Raw genomic sequence first — 25,073 nt, 5'->3', positions numbered from 1 at the left:
GTAACCCTGTGGACACTTCTGCTATGCAGTAGAAGACGGCGCTGTTCTCTGTCTAGTGGCTGCACATAGTCACTGCAGCTTGGCTTCCATTCATGTGAATCTGATCTGCAGTGACCTCTTCATGGAAAAAAAAAAACCTGTTGATTTTAGTCTTGGCTTGAAAAGAAGAAACACTCCATGGAGTTTTTTTTTTTTTTTTGTTTTAAACTTCCTCTTCCCCATAGGTTTTTGAATGCTTTACCAGGCTAGTTTAGTTCCTAGATGAAGATAATTGGGCTACTCCACCTCCTCACCACTAGTCACCAGTGCTATGGCCTTTACTATAGTGTCAGACCCTACAGCACAGGTAACTAATGGGAGAGGAGGGGAGATATGGAGTGATGAGGGCAGATTCTATTCACATAACCCAGACGAACACAGCAAAAATCAATCATGTATGGCATTTAGGGATTTTTTTAAATTTTTTATTAAATCTGATTTTTTTGTTTCTTCTATAGACTTTTGATGTAATGCATTTTCATCAGTGAAAAAAACAAAACAAAACAGAAACTGACCTGCTTCGTTTTTTTTTTTTTTTTTCCCGCAGCCAGAGTCCATTTAAAAAAACAAACAAAAAAAAAAAACATTGAAATGAATGGTTACTAGAGATGAGCGAGTACTATTTGAATAGCACACACCCATAGGAATGAATGGACGCAGCCGGCACGCAGGGGGTTAAGTGGCCGGCCGCCAGCAAAGTCTGCGTGCCGGCTGCTTCCATTCATTCCTATGAGTGCGTGCTGTTCGACTAGTACTCGCTCATCTCTAATGGTTACGTATGCCATCTGTGAAAAATGCAGAGTGGATGTGGATGTGCAAAACCTGCAACAAAATAGCTGCTTTTCCGCAATGTGGGACCTTGGTCTTAGGCCGGGACCCCACGTGGTGTAAATGCTGCGGTTTGGCGCCATTCATACATTGTGAAAAAATAGGTTGTGGTTTTGAAAATCACAGTATGTCTATTCTTCCTATGGCAGCGCTGGCGGTTTCCCTTTACGTATAATGGACGCAGAAAGGTTTCCTCTGGACTTTCTATGAAAAGTGCTATGGAAAAAACCTCAATGTGTCGCCGCCTTTCTTATTCTGCACTGTGGCTCCATGTTCACAGAAATCAGAATTTTCTCCTTCTACAAGTTATCTGTATATGGCTTTAAGGTCGTGTCCTCTCCTGCTGGGACTTCACGCTCTGCACTCCTTCACCGCTTCTTAGCTGCACCCCATTTTCTTGAGTGACATCTCATGCTTTGTCTGCGGTTGGGGGTCATTATCTAGATCAGACCGTGATGCCCTGACAGGAGTGGACTCATCCCCTAAATCGTTACAACTAATTTACATTAGAATAAAATGCTGATTTCTGTGAAAACGGACTCACAATGCAGAATAAGGTGCTGCCATTAGTCTGACAGATATTCCTGCTGACGTCTCCCTTTAAGGTTTAGGCCCCACGTTCCAGAAACGCAGCCTTTTTTTTGTTGTTGCTGCAGAGGAAGTTCTTACACATCTCCCTTCTACACAATCCACTCCTGGCTCAAAAAACCACAACAAAAGAAACTGGTTTTCCGCAATATGGGGCCTTAGCCTGAAGAAGAGTTTCAGGAGTTTTCAATTCTATAGGAGTGACTGGGTGAGGCAGCAGTGGCGCCCCCTGGGCAGCACAGGCAGGCCATGTCTCACTCATTGGTGACTGCCTGATTGCAGCTCAGTCCTATTCAAGTGAATGGGCTAGGCTGTGATACCAAGTACAACCACTATACAACCTATAGCGCTGTGCTGATTCGGCTTGGGCCCTGGCTATCAGACAATACCAACCTGTAACTGACCCTATTCTGGGGATGAGGCTTCAATTATTTAGCCTGGAAACCCCCTTTAAGGCTAAGACCCCATGGGACGTAATCGCAGCACTGAAGCGCTGCGGAAAGAACCATGGCGTGAACATACTGCAGTTCTTTCCGCAGCGCTTTCAACAGAAAGTTCTTGGGAGTTTTCTTCTGCAGACTTTCTGTTACAATTATATCTGTGGGAAAGCCGCCGGCGTTTCCGTAGATATAATTGACATGCTGCGATTTACAAAGCTGCAACGGCTTTGCAAATCTTAGCGTGTCCGTGCTGCGATTTCTTCCGCAAAGTGGGGATCGGATTCGCATGAATCCCATCCCCTTTGCTTGCACTGAAAAATGTAAAAGTCTCCGTTGCGGGCAAATCGTGGCGTTTATGTCCCATGGGGCCTCGGCCTTAATGAGAGTGTCATTTCTACAGGTCCCGGCAGCTCAAGAACATGCTGAGAATGCTTAGAAAGTGGATTTTTTCTTTTCTTGATGTTTTTCATCACTGATAAAAATGGAAACCGTCTATGCTCAAGGCTCTTCGGTTTTGAGGTTTGTTGCTTATTCATGTGACACGTTTCTTTCCTTCATCTTTCTATCACGTTATTAAAGGGATATATATATATATATATATATATATATCTATCACATTGATGCACTGTTTCCTGCTAGGTTGCCATGGCTTCACCCCTATGTACAGCAGATGTGCTCTATGATAGATAATGATCAGCACTGGCGGCTGCGACATATAACAGGACACTCAGCACCAGTTCACACAAGGCGGAGCAGGAGCGGACACCGCTCGTATAAAATTACTATGCGAGCTGTAACAGCCAATCACTAAACGACCCTCCCCCTAGCGGGCCGCTGATTGGTTTATCGCACTATTCTGAGGCGTAGCCATTTGTTCCCGCCTCCGTGCTCGGACTCGTCCTTACAGCCCGCCTTTCTTCTGACGTGGCAGTCAGTGATTGGTGGGTTACCCACGACAGAGCTGTCGCTCTCGGCTTCTTGTCTCCGCCCTTACCGGGGGGGGGGCTGCAGATAACTCGGGTGATAGTAACAGCTGTGAGTCCCGCTGTATACGGACACGTCATTACCACACAGTGTGTGTACCGGCCGGACCCCTGCAGTAGTAATGGCGGGCCCGTATCCTCCTCACACCCGGCACACACATCACCTTCCCCTCCCGCCCTGCGCCGCCCCGTTACCTCCCTGACATCCTCCCGATGACCCCGGTGGTAACGGGGCGGTGTTGGGCTGAGCAGGATGGCGGAGCGGCTCATCAGCTCCTTTGGAAACCTTCGCCTGGAGGAGCGACGCCCCCGCCGGCAGCAGCACAGACCCCCGGGCCCGCCTCGCCCCGGCCCCGCTCCTCCGCCCTCCAGGTTCTCCAGGCACCTCTACCTGCTGCGGGGGCTGCCGGGCTCTGGCAAGAGCAGCCTGGCCAGGTAGTATCAGGGGTGTGCAGCAGGGGGCGCCATATGGCTGAGGGGAGGACACTACTACCTGCAGGCTACACTGAGGGGTCACCTAAGACTATGTTCACATTAGTGGGTTCTCCCTTCCATATTCCTCCCTGATCCTGCCATTAGATTCAGGCATCACCCAAAACAATAAGCGACGCGAGGACGCCCTATTAACCCATTCATGTAAGAGTAATCAGTGAGCGAAAGCCGCGGCGAAAAGTGGAGAAGAATTTGAGGCGGAAATCTGCTTCGGATTCATCTTTACTTTATGCCGCAGTGTGAACAGACCCTAAGGCCGCTTTCACACGGTCAGTATTTTGTGGGTAAAAAAATCCCAAATCTGAGCAAATCTTTCCATTACATATTTTTTTCCTGTAAGTTCGGCTTCTGGTTTTGGCTCAGGAATAATATTGCTGCAGCCGACCCCTCATAGGTGCAGCAGCCAAAAAACACTTTAAATTGTGCATTTTGGCTTCTGTTTGCTGTGATTTGCAGCAGGTTTCACTTTTTGGTAAGATTCTGCGGAAACTGATGTGTGATTTTTGCTTAAAAATAAAATCTCAATTTTCTAGAAGCTTAGGGGAGACTCTCGATGGGAAATCAGAATCGCAATTCTCCAAAATGGTGAATTCATTCCATTTCTTTGATTTATTTTATGACCCTAGTTGTAGATCTAAGAGCCGTACGTCGGGTCGGTTTGTGCTCTGGGTTCTTTGCGCATACATGAAGATTTGCAGTGTGTGAGTTTTGTGTGGACATACCCTCAAAGTAATTCCAGGACAAATACACACATCGGCAGCTTTCACACGGGGTTAACACTGCTCATTCTGACACGTAAACTCGTTCAGCGTGAGCGGAGTAAAACAGATCCCGTTGACTTCAATGGATGCTGGCTTACGCACGCTACCAATTGAAATCAATGGGAGGCGCTTTTTTTTTTTGATACGCACATGAGCCGGCACCCATTGAAGTCAATAGGATCTGTTTTACACCGCTCATCTGACACGTGTTTTACGTGGCAGAATGAGCGGAGCGTAATTCCGTGTGAAAGCTGCCATGTACTCAATAAAAACAATAGATAGAAATGTCTGATGGCTGCAAAACTGGGTCTTGCCACTAGAGGGTGTAACAGTGCTGCCATGTAAAAAAAAAAAAAAAAAATCCTTTCAGTGGCTACTTTTGGGTAGTGTACCTCTTGGTGATAGGTTGATTTTTGCTAGACACGTGTCTATGATGCGTTCAAAGACATTTTGCCCAGATGACAGACTTTGGGGGGGGGGGGGGGTAGTTCACCATTCCTACGCCACTGCCTGTATACCTCCATGCCCAACTGTATCTCATCTTGTATCTAGGCTAAGGCGACCCAGCAGGGTCCTCGAGTCTCTGCTCAGTTGTACAGTGTATCCAATAAACCTCCTTTTGCTGTAATATTATCTCTTACATATATCGTCCTTACAGTCCAATAACTTCTTGGTGCAGTATTATTTATCACTGTGTAAATTACAATTAATAATACATTTTATTTATATCACGTCGACATATTCTGCAGCACATTACATTCTATAGGGTTCAGTAGTACTGACAACATAAGGCATTGCAGCACCAAAGCTACTATTGTAAACTGAGGTCTTCTCTGTGATCGGGGGTTTATTTTTTGGCGATTACTCATTTATGAGGTTTAACCAGAAAGAAAAATAGGCAGGTAGGGCCGGTGGTCTGTCCTGGTCTCTGGTGCCCATTTCTTATATGGCCGAGAGTACAACTACAGATTTATTTTTACTCTTCTGTTTACCCCATAATGGTAGATAGCCTTATATAAGGAACTAAAAGATTATGGGTGTCAGAATACGGCTGTGCAAAGGAAAATAAAACTATTGAAATAAGTTGTTTTGAAGCATATGGAAAACTATATCCTATACTGACTATACGTGTAAAGGTTATGTCAGGATTCAGTGCAGTGAATGCCTTAAAACCAAACCCATTAAAAAAATCTCTTCTAGATTCAGTTTTTTAATAATTTTTTTCCAGCTTCCCAATATATTACACTAGCCTCTGCCTGCGACTTCGTCTGTGTGTTGTTGGCATCGATGATCCGCCTATATTCAGCACATTGCTGCCGTCGATGGTTTGCCTGCTCCGGCGTTTCAGCAGCTCTTAAGCTGTCCTGCTGTTGTACATGCCTGCGATTGTTTCGGCATCTCAGCAGCTCGCTGGGACGCCATATAATGAGCGTGTTGTTGGCGCCAATGATCCCCCTCAGCTCCACTTGAGTAGAACTTGGTGACTTCTGGCTACCTTCATAGCTCTCGTTGTTTGTGACAAATTAGATTTTCTTTTTCCGGCATGTTTAAAATTGGCAAACTGCCAATTTGGATTAAAGGTGTTTTCCCATCCAGTGTGTCAGCACTGCCTGGAGCAGAGCAGATAATATGCAAATGCATGTACAGAATCCACTGAGGGTTATCTGTGTGTTTACATGGAGAGATAACAGACCTGGCTTTATCAGAAGCTGAGATAAGAGCAGTGTAATATAGTACGTGAAAATAAATTCATAACCGTGGTGAAGCCATGTCATTTACTGGATAAAAAGTAGTCTATGTTTTAATCGAGGTTACAATCTATGTGCCAAATTTCATTTCAAATCCGTTTATAATATTAGTAGGACAGGATTAGTAGGATGGAATGTTAATTAGGACCTTTCCTGTCCTCCTGCACATGCGGTTTTATACACCGCTAGAACGCTGACAGTGGGCTGAATTCAGTGCACTCTTGGCTTTGCCGCTATGTGCCCCGGGGCTGGAGATATCGGTGCTGTTAATTTCGGCACTGATCTTTGTCCACTGTCAGAAAGGCGTTCAAGACTGTCTAGTTGGGCTGTGAGGAGCGTCCCCCTGACAGTACTCAACCATAGCCCTGTACTGTCAGAGGGGGCGTTCCTTATCGTCCAGCAATGACGCTGAGCCAACCATGACTAATCTATGGACGAGTACTGCAAGGGGGGGTTGTTCCTCACGGCCCAGCTAGACTGTCAGGAACGCCCTTTCTGATGTTGGGCAGAGATCAGTGCCGAAACTAACAGCACCGATCTCTCCAGCCTCGGGGCACAGAAGGGGAGAGACGACAATGCACTGAATTCACCACACTGTCGGCTTTCTAGCGGTGTATAGAACAGCATGTGCCCGAGGACATGAAAGGTCCTAATTAAATAGAGCTATTAGAAAGTACAACTTGTCCCACAAAAAACAAGCCTTTTTACAGCTATATGAATGGAAGAACTTAAATGTTCAATAAGGCTTAGAATAGGCTCAAAACTAAAATCTTCCTGACCTCACTGACCCCAGTGTATTCTGGGTGCCCCACTGGTGTCTGAGTAGTCCCTTGTGACAACTAGGAAATGATTGCTCAGACCAGAAAGTAGAGACCAGAATATTCGATGCGTTTAACCCCTTAGGTGTTCGGCCTATTACACGCATTCCTATGCTGGCGAGGTATTCGATAGAATACTACTCGCTCATCACTAATGGACATAGTATTGGCAGGATAGTGTTATGTAGATAAGCTAGAACTTGTCCTGGTGCAGTGGTTACTGCAGAATAAGAGATGTGAATAGAGTACAAGACTTTAAATGGTAAATATTTGCCAACTTTATCCGGGCATGGCCGATGCGGGCACAAGTGGTGCCAAGTCAAATGACTCCTGAAATGATCTCATTGGCAGGTGCATTGATGTTGATTTTACATTCACAATGAAACAAGCTTGGTGTGAGACAAACCTTTATGCCTCTGTATACGCTGTGTGCTGGGGGTTTAGGCATTGTTCACGCTGATGGGCCACGGTCGATTATCAATGTGTTGTACAATTATCCTTAGAAGGATCCCATTTGATGAATTGATCTCAGGGTCGCTCATTCATTCACTGTTATCAGTATAGAAACCAGGCACCAAATGTTAAGCTTCCCCGCAGCGCTACCACAAGGAAAAAGAAGCATTGCACGCTGCATTGTAAATGAGTGGAGTGTACATATAAGATAAATAGGCTGCATTCACATATACGTGTCATTTGTTGTAGTCCCCCTTTGGCACAGCACAGAAAAGCCAGAGGAAAACAGTTACCAGGACAGTGGCCCACACCCGTTGCCCCGTACATAGCAGTGAGGGTGCGGTGCAGGACTGATGGAGGCCCAGACAACACAATGATGGTGGTAAGGGATTTCAGTCTGGCTCCAGGACAGGTTCAGTATTCAGCTGTGGGGCAACACGGTGGCTCAGTGGTTAGCACTGCAGCCTGGCAGCACTGGAGTCCTGGGTTCAAATCCTGTTAGGAACAACATCTGCAAGGAGTTTGTATGTTCTCCCCGTGTTTGCGTGGATTTCCTCCCATTCTACAAAGACATACTGATAGGGAAAAAAGTACATTGTAATCCCTATATGGGGCTGACAATCTACAGAAAAAAAGAGGTTCAGTATTCAGCTGGATGCCAACACCAATCCTATAGAAAACTGTGTCACATTCCCTGTGGCTTTTCTATACAATGCCACAATGTGAACATACTCTTAGAGGTTAATTTGCACGTACTCAGTTTTTTACTACGTGTAATGTGTAAACCTGTTTTGCACAGATGTGTGTACACCGGGGTAGTAGTGACTAGAGATGAGCAAACACTAAAATGTTCGAGGTTCGAAATTCGATTCGAACAGCCGCTCACTGTTCGAGTGTTCGAATGGGTTTCGAACCCCATTATAGTCTATGGGGAACATAAACTCGTTAAGGGGGAAACCCAAATTCGTGTCTGGAGGGTCACCAAGTCCACTATGACACCCCAGGAAATGATACCAACACCCTGGAATGACACTGGGACAGCAGGGGAAGCATGTCTGGGGGCATAAAAGTCACTTTATTTCATGGAAATCCCTGTCAGTTTGCGATTTTCGCAAGCTAACTTTTCCCCATAGAAATGCATTGGCCAGTGCTGATTGGCCAGAGTACGGAACTCGACCAATCAGCGCTGGCTCTGCTGGAGGAGGCGGAGTCTAAGATCGCTCCACACCAGTCTCCATTCAGGTCCGACCTTAGACTCCGCCTCCTCCGGCAGAGCCAGCGCTGATTGGCCGAATTCCGTACTCTGGCCAATCAGCACTGGCTAATGCATTGTATTGGCGTGATGAAGCAGTGCTGAATGTGTGTGCTTAGCACACACATTCAGCTCTACTTCATCGGGCTAATAGAATGCATTGGCCAATCAGCGCTGGCCAATGCATTCTATTAGTGTGAACTGAGTTTGCACAGGGGTTCTAGTGCACCCTCGGCTCTGCTACATCAGATTGCTACATCTGATGTAGCAGTGCCGAGTGTGCATCAGATGTGTAGTTGAGCAAAACTGACTCAGCACTGCTAAGTCTCTGCATTCGCATAGGAATGCATTGGCCAGCCTTCGGCCAATCAGCGCTGGCTCTGCCGGAGGAGGCGGAGTCTAAGGTCGGACCTGAATGGAGACTGGTGTGGAGCGATCTTAGACTCCGCCTCCTCCAGCAGAGCCAGCGCTGATTGGTCGAGTTCCGTACTCTGGCCAATCAGCGCTGGCCAATGCATTCTATTAGCCCGATGAAGTAGAGCTGAATGTGTGTGCTTAGCACACACATTCAGCTCTACTTCATCAGGCTAATAGAATACATTGGCCAATCAGCGCTGGCCAATGCATTCTATTAGCTTGATGAAGCAGAGTGTGCACAAGGGTTCAAGCGCACCCTCGGCTCTGATGTAGCAGAGCTGAGGGTGCACAAGGGTTCAAGTGCACCCTCGGCTCTCCTACATCAGAGCCGAGGGTGCGCTTGAACCCTTGTGCAGCCTCGGCTCTGCTACATCAGAGCCGAGGGTGCGCTTGAACCCTTGTGCACACTCTGCTTCATCAAGCTAATAGAATTGATTGGCCAGAGTACGGAATTCGGCCAATCAGCGCTGGCCAATGCATCCCTATGGGAAAAAGTTTATCTCACAAAAATCACAATTACACACCCGATAGAGCCCCAAAAAGTTATTTTTAATAACATTCCCCCCTAAATAAAGGTTATCCCTAGCTATCCCTGCCTGTACAGCTATCCCTGTCTCATAGTCACAAAGTTCACATTCTCATATGACCCGGATTTGAAATCCACTATTCGTCTAAAATGGAGGTCACCTGATTTCGGCAGCCAATGACTTTTTCCAATTTTTTTCAATGCCCCCAGTGTCGTAGTTCCTGTCCCACCTCCCCTGCGCTGTTATTGGTGCAAAAAAGGCGCCAGGGAAGGTGGGAGGGGAATCGAATTTTGGCGCACTTTACCACGTGGTGTTCGATTCGATTCGAACATGGCGAACACCCTGATATCCGATCGAACATGTGTTCGATAGAACACTGTTCGCTCATCTCTAGTAGTGACCAGTAAGGTTATAGCTGCTGTATATAAAAGCACTATTGTGTAACGTCTGTTGTTGCCAGTGTTTGTTCTGCATTTCCTCTGATACTGGAAGTGTTGAGGTTAATGATATGTCTATATTTAGTGCCAGTCTCTCCGCACCTTCTCCCCCCCCCCCCCCTCATACATGAATCGCACACTGGTGTAATCTCAATAATGATTGACTATGCAGCTTAAAGAGAACCTTTCATGTCCTCGGAGATCGGCGGTATTGTAGAACGCTAGAAAGCTTCACTGCCATACGCCTGGGAGTTGGAGGTATCGGTGCTATTAGTTCCTGCACCAATACCTCTCCACTGTCAGAAGGGGGGCCTTACAGCTTAGCGACATCACTGGGAATACACCCCCAGAAGCAATAATAAAAGCTGACAATGGCTCCATAATATTAGAGGGCATGAAGGTACAATATGGGCCCATTCCTTTCTGGAGGTAGGAGATGGACAGTGAATGAATGGGCCTAGTCCAGAGGGTGCTGCCACAAGGCGGACGCTGGGGCTGAATCAGCCACGGAATCCGCCCTAACAAAGGGCAGCTGTATTCTTTTTTCCGCGAGCAGGAACACACCGCTCACGGAAAAAAGGAAGCTAGCGGTCTACATAGACCTCTATGGTGAGGAGGCGGATTCTGCGTCACAATCTGCCCCCTCTTGCCCCTTACAGTACGTTCACATGGAGGAATTTGGCTCTGCTTTTGAGGCAGATTCTGCCTATATTTTGCTCCATCTATAGCATAGCTATATTAAAGGAGGGGCCTACGGGTAATATAGAGGCCCAGACTGTCTCATATATCTTGTTTTGTTCTTTATAATCACAGACTTGTGTCTTGTGTATTTGGAAACAAGATTCTTTATATTTTAGGTTGTCTGATGAAAGCAAAGTCTGTAAGACCTTTCCCCTGCTCCACAATGAACCTGAGCGCACCCAGGCTGAATGTGGGCGGGGCTGGGGGCAGTCAGTGCTCCCTTTCACATCAATGGGAGCACCAGAGATAGCCAACCAGCATTAGTCCCGCCCACATAGTGTGGCTGTGCTCCGGTAGAATGTGGAGCAAGGGAAAGGTATTACAGACTTCTCTTTATAGGAAGACCCCTTTAAGTGCACGCACTGGACTGGAGATAAGTGTCTGCACTGGCACAACCCCTTTGTAGGACACCCTATGTGCGGTCCTTATAGGCCATGTCTGCTCTGTTGGGAAGGAATTTACTGCTCATCTTGATTGAAAGAAAGGCAATCTGCTCTTTTAGTGTAACCTTGTGTAAGGTGCCTCCATATAGATCAGTGCCTCACCTTCACAGATATAATCCCAGATCAAGTCACTAGGCTTCTCAAAGGCCACACACTGATCTGTAGGGTGCCATCATGTGTGTGAGATGGCAGAAATAATGTATGTCTGGGCTAAACGCTGGCATTGTTGCTGAGTTCCTCCATTTTCTATTTCTAGGAAGCTGAAGAGAGACTTTCCCAGCGCCCTTGTGTTAAGCACCGATGACTATTTTTTAATGGATGATGGAAGCTACATCTATAACCCGGATCTACTGCAAGATGCCCACAGGTGGAATCAGAAGAGAGGTGACCCCATCATAGTCTATACAGTATATATTATATCCTTATCTAGCAAATATTCCAGAACTCATCTCTTCCTTTCTCTTCGTCCTATTTTATCCTAAATTGCTATTAATTATAGAAATAGATTAAGGAAACTTCTCTATGTGTCCCAGCAGATCGGCCATGGCACCCTCCAACTCATAGCGTCTGGTCATAAGACGACTGGCTGGAGCAGCAAACATAAAGGGGCTCTATCATTAGAATTTTTCTTTTAGCTAAGAATATATCAGAATAGCCTTAAGAAAGGCTATTCTTCTCCTACCTTTATTATTCTGATCCGTGCTGCCATTCCGGAGAAATTTCTTCTTTCTTGCATATGTAAATGAGTTTTCAGACAGCACAGGGAGCGTCCCCTTTGCAGTCCAAAAACTCTCCAGCGACACCTCTGTCTTCTTCTGCCGGTCTCCTTCCCTTTAAGCCTATATTAACACAACAGTGATGACAGGGCCGCATCTCTAATGAGGCGGCACTTTCGGAGGGGGCAGTGGCCAGGGGACTTTTAATTTTATTTTTTTTTGTACTTAAACTAGTCTAGGACAGAGCCACTCTGAAAACAAACCGAGCGGCCCTATCCTGCACTAGTTTGGACCTTTGTACCTGAGCACAAGCGGTGTCATCAGGGTGCCTGCGCTCAGACATCTTTTTCTGGGTGAAGAGGAGCCGGCAAGGAATCGCAAAGTAGGTAAGGAAATACTTTTGTTTTTTATTTAATAGGCCATGACCTGCTGGAGTATCCCCAGCAGGTCGCGGCCTATTTAGCTACCTCCTCAGGCCTGCTCATGGCCGCCCCCTGCTTCCCCTTCTGTTATAGGACGCGGGGGGCGGCCATGAGCAGGCCTGGGCCCAAGCCGCAATCCCCAAATACCACTATCATTATACTCCAGGGTCTTTTCAGACCCCCAAGTATAATAATCAGAGCCCCAGGGGAGGTGAAGGAACATATTAAACACTGTTACTCACCTCGCCTGGATCCAGTGTTAATCCTAGCAGGCTATGGGCCTATATAGTAATGTCCCAGACCTCGTGACGTCTGGGACATTACCATACAGGCCCGAAGCCTGCTAGGAGTAACATCAGATCCCGGAGAGGTGTTTATTATGTTACCCCAGAGTATAATAGTTCAAAGGTGGGCCACTATGTGGCATAATAGAATTGGGTGGGCAACTGTGAGACATATATATATATATATATATATATATATATATATATATATATATATATATAGGGGTTGGGTGCGTGGAGAAGCGAGGAATCAAAGATGTCTGTTTTGCAAAGTCTACAGAGTCCATTCACAGCTGGAAGAAATGGTCATGGCAGTCCAATTTGAAGACGTCTGGAAATGTGGGAAGACCTCTCCTGTAAGTAACAAAATATTACTGCACTGTATTCACGTCATTGTTACCACCAGCACCGTCCGTGGCTGTGGGGGAGAAAAGGGGGATTTATATTCTGCTGTTTTTGTTTTATTAAGCCAATCTTGCTGGAGATACCAATGATCTTATTTGTGACTAATTTACCAAACTGTTGCTTGATGTTTCCCAAAATCTGTCCAGAGGTTTCATAAATTTTTTTAAGCCACCTACAGTACCTTCTGGACAAAAATTACACAAAACTTTTCCTACACGACGACAGTTCACGCAAATCCAGATCACTTGTTCAATATTTTAAGAGCCCTATTGCTGTGGCCATAAATCTCTGAGGAGTTGCACAAAGGTTTTGGCGTGTGACTTCCTGTTGTGTAATACGTCATATCCCATAAATAGGACTAAGGCGAGGGCTCCGCAATAAAATGTGCAAAAACATGAACATTGATGGAACTTGGTGTTGTATGACGGTAGATCTGTCACATGCGGCTCCCATCTGAGTCTGTAATAATAAAGTCTCCTGCGACTTGCAACCAAAAACCAAAAGTTTTGGATTTCTGTAACAGTTGTGATAGTCATGTAAGATCGGAGGACACAGTATAGTACGGTCCTATAGACGCCGGCAATTAGTTGCGACATTGTAGTGTGACAGTATTTTTGGGTAAACTGTGCCAGAGAAAAGGCGAAAACGCACTGGTTAATGTGAGCCTTTATCTCTTTCCAGCACGCAAAGCAATGAACAGAGGGAAGACTCCGATCATCATCGATAACACCAACATTGTGGCCTGGCATATGAAGCCCTATGCAGTCATGGTAAGAAGACTCACTTTTTGCCCACAGTTCATACCATCTATGTGTTCAAAATCCTGTCTGTTTTACATGTTAAAAGGGGGTTGTCCAAAAAAAATGGGGCAACTGAAAGGAAAATATAAAGACCGCCCCCGCATACTCACCTGTCCCTGACACACTGTTGTCTGCTGCCAGAAGTCCTGGTCCTGACTGATACATCTCAGCGATCTCTAGTAAGGAACTGGTGACTTTCCAGCGACCGCTCAGATCCTTGAGGAGATCTTGACTATACTCAGGGATAAGAAGCCACAGACACATAGAATCACCACTGATGTAACACATATGTACAGCCAGATAAACAGTGAGAATAGGAGTAGTCTTAGAGGGGTAGGATCTGTGGGGGTCCTGGTGGTCAGACCCCTGCCAATCTAATACTGATGACCTAGACGAAGGATAAGTCATCAATATTTTAACCCATTTAATTTGCAAGGTTGTAGCAAGATGACAGTGCCTGATCAATGTGTATGTGTGAGGGGTGTCCTACCGCTGAAAGCCACACCAGTGATGAGCCCTGGGGGTTCAAGGGTCTCTGGCATTCAATTTTATGGGACAATTGGATAGTTGTTAGTCTGCAGCTAGATACCTCAACATGGTTCATGGTGACAAATATACAATTCTATACACTGGGTAAGTGGTACCAGAAAGGTAATTGGAAACAAAGGAGGGTACCCTTCTTAAATACAAAAATGGCTAAAACGTAGCATTTATTGCATAATAAATAAAATAAAACCCTCGTGTCCCCACCAAAAACAAACAAAAGAGGCATCAGAATAAAATTAACTTGGACCTATTCAATTCTGAAAATTGATGTAGAGGGTGGAGAGCCTACAATGGATACTAATCCCTAGCTAGTGCCACACTGGTGTCAATCCCATGGACCAGCATGAGAGTATCAGGCCCAACTAATCCATTCCCTCACACTATAGCTCCAAACAGTACAGTGATATCGGTGTGTGTGTCCCTTTATTTTGATACAAATAGATGCCAGCATACGAGGGGGGACCCAAAAGTTTCCAGAATGAGGCTGCTGCGCGCGCAGTTTTCGTAGTACGCGATTCTGCAGCCAGCTATTTGTTCAACCACGCCTTCTCAGTCAGTGTGCCAAGCGGCGTTGATGGAGAAGGTTTCGTCTACCCGCAGTGAATTTTCTTGCAAGAGCTGTTTTGTCCAGCCGTCGTTTTTCTTCATGGAGAAGTTTTATGAGCAGCGCGCAGCTGTGAAGTTTTGCTTTCTGCTCGGGAAAAAAGCATCGGAAACAGTTCAAATGTTTAAGACCACTTACGAGGATGACGCTATGTGTCAAGCTCAAGTTTACTCGTGGTTCACCCGCTTTAAAAATGGTGAAATGTCAATTGATGATCAACCGCGTTCTGGACGTCCGTCAACTTCCCGAATGGATGAAAGTGTCCAAAAAATCAATGAGCTCATGCGTGAAGATCGACAACAAACCATTGAGGAACTCGAAGAGTTGTCTGGAGTGAGTTGGAGCTCGATTCAGCGCATTTTAGCAGAGGATTTGGGCATGTCACGGGTCGCTGCAAAGTTTGTGCTGCGGCTCTTGACTGATCAACAGAAAGAGCGTTGCATCGAAACATGATGTGCCATGAAAGAACATGCCGAAACCGACCCAGAATTTTTTTCTAAAATTATTATGGGAGATGAGTCTTGGTGCTATGCTTAAACCAAACAACAATCAAGCCACTGGAAGACGCCATCCTAGCCCCGCGCCAAAAAAGGCTCGTCAAGTGAAGTCCAATGTGAAGACAATGGTCATTTGTTTTTTTTCGATGCAAAAGGGATTGTGCACTCGGAATTCGTTCCAACGGGTCAGACCGTCAAGCAGGTTTTCTACTTGGGGGTTCTCAAGAGGTTGCGCAACAGTGTGTGGCGAAAAAGGCCCGAAATTTGGCAGTCTGGTGATTGGTTTTTCCACCACGACACTGCCCCAGCCCACACCGCCATCTCGGTGACCACTTTCATGGCAAGAAACGGCATGGCTGTTTTGCCCCACCCACCCTATTCATCCGATATGGCTCCCAGTGACTTTTTTTTATTCCCATGAATGAAGAGGAACCTCAAGGGAAAGCATTTCGCCGACGTGGAGGAGATGAAGAGGAAAACGACGGAGGCGCTTGCACACATCAAAGTAGATGAGTTTAAAAAAATGTTTTGAACAATGGCAGACGAGATTTGATAAGTGTATTGCCGCTAAAGGAGAGGACTTTGAAGGAGATTGAAGGAATTTTGTACAAAAAAATAAATACACGCTTTAAAAACAACTTTTCTGGAAACTTTTGGGTACCCCCTCGTATATCTGTTATGCTAAATGTGCAGCTAATATGAATCTCCAGCAATTCTACCAAACGTGGGCTGGTCAGACATCAGACCCCGTCAGGTTATATCAGGTAGGTATCTGTACTGCTGCACATTACATATGCTGGCATCATAGACCGGGGCAAGATCACTCCACCATAGATGTTAATTATCTCACTCTCTCAACGCGTTTCGCGTATTGCTCATCAGGAGAGTAGTAAATGGAGGTACAAAACAAAAAAAAGCTGTGGTGATAACCGTAACATCCTGGGACCTGGATGGTAGGTCCCAGTACTGTAGTAGGTCTGACGCTGCTTCTGCCACATTTAAATAGACATTAATCCAGTCAAGACCACGCCCCCAGGAAGGGCCCACTTCTTTTCGACCAATCAGAATGACTCAAGTCGATTACGACAGAGCCCGGGGAAACGGCACCAATAGGAAATCACAATCATCACCCAGCCTGAGCGAAGCGAAGAGAGATCTCTGAACAAGGTAAGTACAGTATGGTAGAAACAATCGGGAACCAGGACATCCCAGTGCGGATCGGTAAAACACAGATGTTTAGCCCTTCCTACATGATGATAAACCAGGGCAACAAAAAAAGTGTGCAAGACATGGCGGCTGATATAGACGTCCCTTACCGGGGATCGGAGGGTTTTCAGAATTGAATAGGTCAGAGTTAATTTTATTCTGAGGCCTCTTTTGTTTGTTTTTGGTGGGGACATGAGGGTTTTATTTTAATATAAGCCGAGGCCCCTAATTTTACCACAAAAAACTGGGAAAATTTAGGGGCCACACGGTGGCTCAGTGGTTAGCACTGCAGCCTTGCAGCGCTGGAGTCCTGGTGTTCAAATCCCGCCAAGGGCATAAAACCATCTGCAAGGAGTTTGTATGTTCTCCCCGTGTTTGCATGGATTTCCATCCCATATTCCAAAAAAAAAAAAAAAAAGACATACTGATAGGGAAAAATGTACATTGTGAGCTCTATGTGGGGCTCACAATCTACATAAAAAACAAACAAACAAAAAAACTGGGAAAACTTATTGACTCAAGTATAAGCCGAGGGGGGGAAATGCAGCAGCTACTGGAAAATTTCAAAAATTAAAATGGTCGGAATTTTTGGGTGCAGTAGTTGCTGGGAAAGGGGAGGGGGTGTTTAGGTTGTCTGTCTGCCCCTTCCCTGAGCTTGAGGACTGAGGTCCCCCCCCCCCCCCCACTTGGAATTCAGCCTGGCTGAATATAAGGGATCTGCAGTTCTCCTATGAACCCCTTCCTGATGGAACAGGAGCACTGCAGATCCCCTATATTCAGTAGACCGGGCACTGTCAGACACAGGGATACCTAATGTGTTTGTGTTTCACAGTCATTTTCTACTTTTATATGTATTCTAAGGAAAGGAGGGATTTACAACTTTTATTTCTTAAAGCCTTTTTTCACTATTTTATGGGAGATACTATACATTACTATTGTGGCTGTTCATAAAAAAATAAAATAAAACATATGTATATTTTTTTTTTTCTTGACTCGAGTATATACAGTATTATGCAATAAAAGCTCAGTTTTAGCCATTTTTGTATTTCAGAAGGGGTACCCTCCTTTGTTTCCAATGACAGCTATAGAACATGTAATGTCCATTGTGACTACAACAACCTTATACTAGCCTATGTCAGTAACTCATGTCCTTGTACAATCAGGCCCTTGAGAATGGATATGGAGTTATATTCCTGGAACCTAGCACACACTGGAAGTTCAATGTACGAGAACTAGCAAGGTATGTATTGTGTAAGCAGTGCACTGGTTATAAAACCAGGAGCAGTAAAGGCTTGTTCACACGGTGTAACGTCCCGCGAGATTTGGCACGTGTACGCCGCGCTAGTTTGCGGCCGTACATTTATTCACGGCCGCTAACTAGCGCGGCGCATATGCTCCCCGCTCCCATTGAACTCAATGGGAGCGTGTACGGCACGCAAAGGGTCACGCGACGTACACGTGCCAAATCTCGCGGGACGTTACACCGTGTGAACGAGCCCTTAAGATGTTTTTCAGATGTTTCTCAGTTCTATCCGTATCCTGTAGCCCTGGGTGGTATATCTGCCTTGTCATACTGTATAGATTTACTACTCTAAGTACTACTATTACTTCTACTAAGTTCAGAAAGACTGGCTGACAGTCCCTATTTGAAATGTACCCACAATCACATTAGTTGTCACCAACCCTGCCCAGCAGCAACAATAAGTAAGAAACCACTGTCTCGCCAGCTTTAGGGTCCATTCACACAGAGGAAAATGGTGAGGAATTTGGTGTGGAACTTCAGCGCTGAAAAAAAAGTGTCCCATTGACTTCAATGGTTTCCGTGTTCTGCTCACCATTTTCCGCTGTGTGAATGGACCCTTATAGCTACCAACACATGAGAATGACAGGACAGCTCTAAAGCTCTTTCAGTAACCCCTACTGCAGTAAATAGGAGTTACTGAAACAGCGCAGCTTGCTGTGTACGTCCCATTCACTTGTATGAGGGCACTCAGATAGACGGGCATTGTACTCTCAGGCATGAAAGCCAAGATCAAATATCCCTTTACCTAAATAAATTCTGTTCTGATGTTTAATACAATGTATCCCTGTAGGTAACACGTAGCAGTTAGAGATGAGCGAACACTGTTCGGATCAGCCGATCCGAACAGCACGCTCCCATAGAAATGAATGGAAGCATCTGGCACGGCGACCGGCCACCGGCAAAGCGTACGTGCCAGGTGCTTCCATTCATTTCTATGGGAGCGTGCTGTTCGGATCGGCTGATCCGAACAGCGTTCGCTCATCTCTAGTAGCAGTCATGGAGTCCAGCTCATGCACTGACATTGCTTAGCCCTGTCTAAGAAAGGCTATTCCTCTCCTACCTTTAGATGTCTTCTCCATGCCACCATTCGGTGGAAATCCGGGTTTTCTTTGGTATGCAAATGAGTTCTCTCATAGCACTGGGGGGGCGTCCCCAATGCTGCGAGATGACTCTCCAGCGACGCCTCCATCTTCTTCAGGAAAGCCCTCTCCCTGTGTCTTCTTCTGTCCTGGATTTCAATCTTCTAGGCCTTGGGCAGAGCCGACTGCGCATGCCCGGGCCACAAGAAAAATGGCCGCTTACACCAGCTTACTGTGTTAGCAGCCACAAAAAAATGGCCAGCTTACTGTGTAAGCGGACATTTTCTTGTGGCTCGGACATGGGCAGTTGACTCTGCCCGAGGCTTAGAAGATTGAAATCCAGGACAGAAGAAGACACAGGGAGAGGGCTTTCCTGAAAAAGATGGAGGCGGCGCTGAAGATTTCTCTTGCAGCATTGGGGACACCTCAGTGCTGTTTGAGCCCTGTGGATCGCCCCCCAGTGCTGCGAGGGAACTCATTTGCATACCGAAGAAAACCAGGATTTCTAGCGAATGGCTGCGAAGTAGGAGAAGAATAGCCTTTCTTAAGGCTATTCCTACGTGTTATCGAGAAAAAAACGGTATCCAATTATAGGATCCCTTTAAGAAACTGTCCAGAGACTGCCTTCACCCCCTGCCATGTGTATGTAAGTAAGTCATTGATACCCAGCGTCTGCGGTGGGACTGATGATGTCATCTCTTTGTTTAGGAGGAATAGCCACGGTGTCCCCCTAGAAAAGATCCAGCGCATGAAAGACGCCTATCAGCACAATGTCACCTTCAATATGGTCCTCCATGCAGAAAAGCCAAACTAAAAACTGAAAACCCATATACACTGCAAAGAAAAAAAACCTACATCACAACTTACATAAGTATGCTGCAAAACCCACCACAGTGGCCGCCAAATAGTACTGACCAACCAAACATGAGGTATGTGTACAGTACTCCATCACTCAGGAGCTGCCATGGGTAAAGCCTGGGACCAGAGATACCGCTAAACTGTACCCACAATATATGCCAACCATCAGCATCTTGCAGTGCCCCTCCTTAAAGGGGATGTCCAATTTTAGCAAATAAATATTATGTATATAATAAAAAGTTGTACCAGGCACAGCTTTCCCACAATGTGTGGCCTTAACCTAAACCTCAGACTGAAACATCTAAAACCAAAGCTCCAGCAGGGAGGAGAAGAACAAATAATCATCCTCTATATGTCCATGACTTCTGTATAAACTCCTGGTATGGAATCTATAAAATAAATACATAAATGGCATATGCGAATACAATGTAAGGCCGAGGCTACACAGTGCAGAAAAGCGTTTTTTTGGGGGCAGATTTCGCTGCACTTTTGAGCCAAAGCCAAGAGTGGCCTCTAAGTAACAGGACGTATTGAGGAAGATCTCATAGTTCTCCCCTGAAATGGAGCAATTGGCAGGAGCCTCATGGTTTGTTTTTTTTTACCTTCCCCTGGATCAACACTGCAAGGGACTGTAGGGTTATAGGTTGGAATTGATGGACTGATGCCTTCTTCCAACCTCATCTACTGTGTAAGGGTCCATGCACACAAAGTTGTGTGACGTGGAATCCGCGCGGGGTAAAAAGCCTCGCATTGACTTCAATGGGTTCCAATTTCCACACGGAACCCATTGAAATCAATGGGAGGCTTATATATATATATATATATATATATATATATATATATATATATATAGACCCCAATACAGCGCAGGTGTCTTATATATCGATTATTAGATGCTAAATGTGCCAATTAAGTGCCAGAATTTTCCAATTTACAATAGTGAGTACCATTTAGAAATGGAGGAGGGTGATCAAAGCCAGTCATACACTCCAGTATTAGAACATTACACCGATAAAACAAGATAAAAACCCCCCAAAGCACTAGTGAGTTATAAAACGTGGGATATGTGAAATACAAGACTCTACCGTCACCTTGCTTTCTACTACTCGGTGGATTATGGCTGATGTTAACCCTTAAGTACTATCATGGTGTCTATCACACACAACTATCATACACATATCATTATGATAGACACCATGATAGTACATAAGGGTTAAGCTGGATGTTGTGTCACCCTCATGGTGTACCATATAGTGCTCAATTACAATTACCAAACAGTGACCCTATAAAACCACCCCATACTCTAGGGAATATAGCTGCAGCTCTCTATGAAGGCCACAAATTTCACCAGGGATCTTGCTGACGATGCATATTGAATCTGGGCAGTTACACGCACTGGGGGCTTCACCAAATTCACAAAATTCTTATTTTTCTGCACGGAAGATGCCTACAGGATGTGGCTAAGATTTGTAAGATTTTATCCACTTGACCTGGCTTCAGATTTTACCTGCACAAACTTGCAGACAAAACCTACAGCCAATCCCCCACATGTGAATGCCACCCTATAGGTGCGGGATCAGGTGTGCAGGTGCCGGGGCATTCAGGGCCAGTAGGACCAACCAGACACCGCTAAGACCAGCCCTATGCCAAACGGCCATTTCTACTTTACATATCGCTTTGTGTGCACCTTATATTTGTTTGGGATCTTATAGGATTTGTAAAAATTCTTTCATTTTAATTATTTTTTAATGTTCGATGTAAATAATTCTGATGCAGACCAATGTCACACCCCTTATATATGACAAAATTCAGAATGATCGGGGGGCAGGGGACTTAGAGAATCTTATTAAGAGCTAATCTACCATATTTTATACATGAAGCCAATGTCAATGTATTTTTTTAATGGGATTTTTATGTTATAGATAAAATATTGGTATAAATTGTTAAGGTTAATAATATTCTTTAGGATTGCTATGATGCCGCCATACACATAAGACAAATGTCAGCCAAATCCAAATGATCAATTACCCGGCGGCGACTGTTTTTTTTTAGCCAGACACAAGGTCGGACATGCAGGACTTTGTGTCCAGTTAAAAAAACGGTTTCACCACAGACAGGCAGAAGACACACACGAGCGGTCACATTGCAAATCCACTCAAGTGAATGGGTTTGAAAACTGACTGTTGGGTTTCCCGTCCCCTGTCCAGTTTCTCGGGGCAGAAGACGGAAACTCGCTGGATTGGCTAAACAAGACACAGGCGCAGATGTGAACCTGACCTAATAAAGTATTTTTTCTATGTTTTATATTTTTATGTTTTCTAGTACTTTTTTTTTTTCCAAAAGGGGTTTTCTGGGGGCTCGCATGCTGATGACATATCATTAATACAAGTCATCAATATGTGATTATTGAAGCAAAACCCAGAACCCCCACAGATCAGCTGGTGGAAGAGGCTCCAGTGTTCAGGTGAGTGCCGCAGTCTCATCACTGAATATTACAGTAATGTACATTGCCTGGTAGTGCAGCTCAGCTTCATTCACTTGAATGGGACTGAGCTGCTGATATGCCATGGGACCGATGAATGCAATGTCAGAGTAAAGACAGCTGATCTGTGGGCAGTCTCTGGTGTTGGACCGCCACAGATCATATACTGATGATTTATTTTCAGGATAGGTCATTAATACGTACCAGTGAGTCCCAGAAGGATTGGGGGGGGGGGGGGGGGGGTTTGGAGGGGGAAGGGGGGATATTCTGCAATTGCAGGCTGATGGGTCACACGGCTCTATGGGAAGATTATATTGTCAGGACTAAATAAAGCTAATTTTATACATTGTGAAAAAAAAATGCAATGACGTTTGTAAGATGTATTTTTCTATCCATTATTTTTACAACTTCCTGTCGCTCTTTCTTAGATAACCCGAATATTGTAGAGATATTTCTTTGATTCCGTCTTCCTTGGATCTGCTCCTTTCTTGTACATTCCCAGACCAGACTTTTGTAGAGAAGCTTTTTTTTATAAATACCTGTACAATAAACATATGAAACATATATACAGACTCCGCCTCCTATCTATGACGCCATATTATACACGGTCAGGGTTTCTGCTTTCTCTTCCTGCACAGTCGTCTCTGGTGAGGAGCCTGACTTACTTCTTCAGTCTTTGGGGTGTCTTCGCTTACAGGATGGCTGATGTTGGGGATCGCTGTGGTTTCCTCTTCAGTGATCGGTCTGCCGCCTCCTAACCCTGACACAAGGGCTTGTGTATTAATCATGGCCAGTTCTTCATCGGCAACAAAGCCTCCTTCTAGTTTCGTGGAGGTACAAGAGTCGCTATTCAGGCTGGCCTTTGCACGCGCGCAGTCTTCTTTCTGTAAGCTCCGAGGTGGCCGAAAAGCCCTCTGTAATGAAGGAGTCAGCGATGTCCGCATTGGAGTCAGCGGGGCAGGGGATGGTATTCGCCTCAGATAATCCAACCCTTTCATCTTTTTACATGTCTTTGGGTCGGTGTCGATACTTGTGCTCAGAACTGCATTGTTACCGTCAGGTGTGGACAGGTGCTTCATTTGGGGGTTATTGATTTTTGGTACTGGGGTCTAATAGTAAAAATAAGATGAAAGCAATAATCATTACATCTATGGGCCAAATGGATAGAAGTGGAGACACACAGCAGATCGGCTATTACTGTCTGACGGAGATGTACAGCCATGATGAGAACATACATGTGTGTATGAAGGCTGGGCAGTAAGCATCTGTTCACATCACATACGTTCTGTATACTTCCAATATATACCACTGATATACTTCGGCTATTGACTCCCATTACACAAAAATATATTCCATGCTCTATGTCTTCTATATACCTTTTAAAAATTTATTATGCCACCCGTAGGTGTATTAGACAAAGGTATGGCGATGCCACTGCCCAGCCCAAGGACATTCTTCCGACATATGCGGAGTACATGGATAAATTGAGGTATACAGTACACCAGGATCACTCCTTATTAGGGTTGAGCGATTGAGATCCGAAAAGATCGGCTCCTGGTCGGCGATCGAGTAAATTTCACGATTGGGTTCCAGTCCCACCTAAAAAAGATAGGGAATGGAATTTCGATCCCGATCGCTCAACCTTACCTGCACAGAACCACTGCCGTTCCCTGGAGCTCCCGGCTGTTTTTCTCCTTCTCCTCTGTCATTCACACGTCGGCAGAGTGATGTACGCGCCCTTGCCTCTCTAGGCCAGTGTTACAGATTCTGGGAGAAGGTGGGGCTTGTTGTGGCTTAGGAGAGTGTGGGCGGGTACTGGGCCCTGTACCCGCCCACACTCTCCTAAGCCACAACAAGCCCTGCCTTTTCCCAGCATCTGTAACACTAGCCTGTGAGCCGGGGGCGTGTATGGCTCTATGCCGGCGTGTGAATGAGAGAGAAGGGGACCGAGAACAATGGGAAGCGGCAGCGGTTCTGTGCAGGTAACCGGACACCAGGGGGGACTAAGTAGACGGTGGATTTTTTAGTCACTACACAGTTTGGAGTCCAAAAATTGAAGCGTTCACGCTGTGTAGTGAATAGGATCGTTTTTAAAATCCGATTTTCGATCATTAAAAAAATCCCATTGTCTGGTATTAGGATCGGGTTTGGATGAAAAATGATCAGAAATTGGATTTTAAAAACGATCCTGAAATCTCAAGATCAGCTCAACCCTACTCCTAATATATACCTCCAACAAATGACATGTGAACAGAGCCGAAAGCAGTCTATACACTCTGTGTACTGTTATGCAAGAAACACTGGCAAAATCTTAACTTACAGAACATTTGTTTCCAGCGGCCAGATGAGAGCGCGGCTCCGCACCGCAGCGAGATAAGGACGCTCTTTCCTGCAGAGTCGGGGTTTGTAGGATGGTCATCAGCTTATTCTCCATTTCTTTGCAAAATTCTGGAACAGACTGAGTACATGGAACATGCATTGATATATTTGTGTCTGCAAATTCATCTGAAATGACTTTGGACTTCTAATCTCATTACGAGTGGTCGTGCGGGGTTACGAGGGAGCTGCATCCAGATATTACATTTCTCAATACATTTGAATGAAATGCCCTATAAACATGGCATTAGGGCTGGGCAACGTTTGCCTAAAAATAAACACCTAATTTTTTCCAAGCTTATGAGATATTCCCAATTTTCATGTTTTTAAACTAAAAAATATAAAATAGTGACCCGGTGCGATGAGGAGTCAGATATATCCGATGCGGCTTCCTCGTCCTACCACCCAGCTAAAGAAACTGCTGACCAAAGCCTACATGGAATATATCAGACTCTGGCGCAGGGCTGACCATGATTTCAGGATTCTGGGGGGGGGGGAAGGGGGGAATCAGTAATCCGAATTTTTTAT

General features: G+C 45.4%; 2 protein-coding genes across 3 annotated transcripts in view; one reads left to right on the top strand and one right to left on the bottom strand.

Annotated features, from left to right (window-relative positions):
• Nucleotides 1-3,098: 3,098 nt before the first annotated feature.
• On the top strand, nucleotides 3,099-22,624 carry N4BP2L1 (NEDD4 binding protein 2 like 1). Of its 2 annotated transcripts, XR_012715114.1 has the most exons (6): nucleotides 3,099-3,313; nucleotides 11,224-11,351; nucleotides 13,476-13,564; nucleotides 17,611-17,687; nucleotides 19,538-19,758; nucleotides 22,598-22,624. XR_012715114.1 is itself a non-coding variant. In XM_075265991.1 (5 exons), exons 1-5 carry the CDS (start codon nucleotides 3,132-3,134, stop codon nucleotides 19,641-19,643), a joined length of 582 nt encoding a protein of 193 aa, XP_075122092.1. In that variant the 5' UTR covers nucleotides 3,099-3,131; the 3' UTR covers nucleotides 19,644-20,016. The 2 variants fall into 2 exon arrangements, 1 of the variants encoding a protein (XP_075122092.1); XM_075265991.1 differs by lacking the exon at nucleotides 22,598-22,624 and having other exon boundaries at nucleotides 19,538-20,016.
• A 12-nt stretch (nucleotides 22,625-22,636) lies between these two features.
• BRCA2 (BRCA2 DNA repair associated) overlaps nucleotides 22,637-25,073 on the bottom strand; it is a 37,595-nt gene continuing 35,158 nt past the window's right edge. Inside the window, exons 27-28 of the mRNA XM_075265990.1 lie at nucleotides 24,490-24,627; nucleotides 22,637-23,278 (exon numbers count right to left, since the gene is read on the bottom strand). Coding sequence (XP_075122091.1) covers nucleotides 22,778-23,278; nucleotides 24,490-24,627 — 639 coding nt within the window. The 3' untranslated portion in view covers nucleotides 22,637-22,777. The remainder of the gene's footprint in view (nucleotides 23,279-24,489; nucleotides 24,628-25,073) is intronic.

Source organism: Leptodactylus fuscus, chromosome 2, assembly GCF_031893055.1.
Source record: "Leptodactylus fuscus isolate aLepFus1 chromosome 2, aLepFus1.hap2, whole genome shotgun sequence".
Classification (NCBI taxonomy): domain Eukaryota; kingdom Metazoa; phylum Chordata; class Amphibia; order Anura; family Leptodactylidae; genus Leptodactylus; species Leptodactylus fuscus.
The sequence above is the reverse complement of the archived record's forward strand: the minus strand, read 5'-3'. Positions and strand labels throughout refer to the sequence as shown.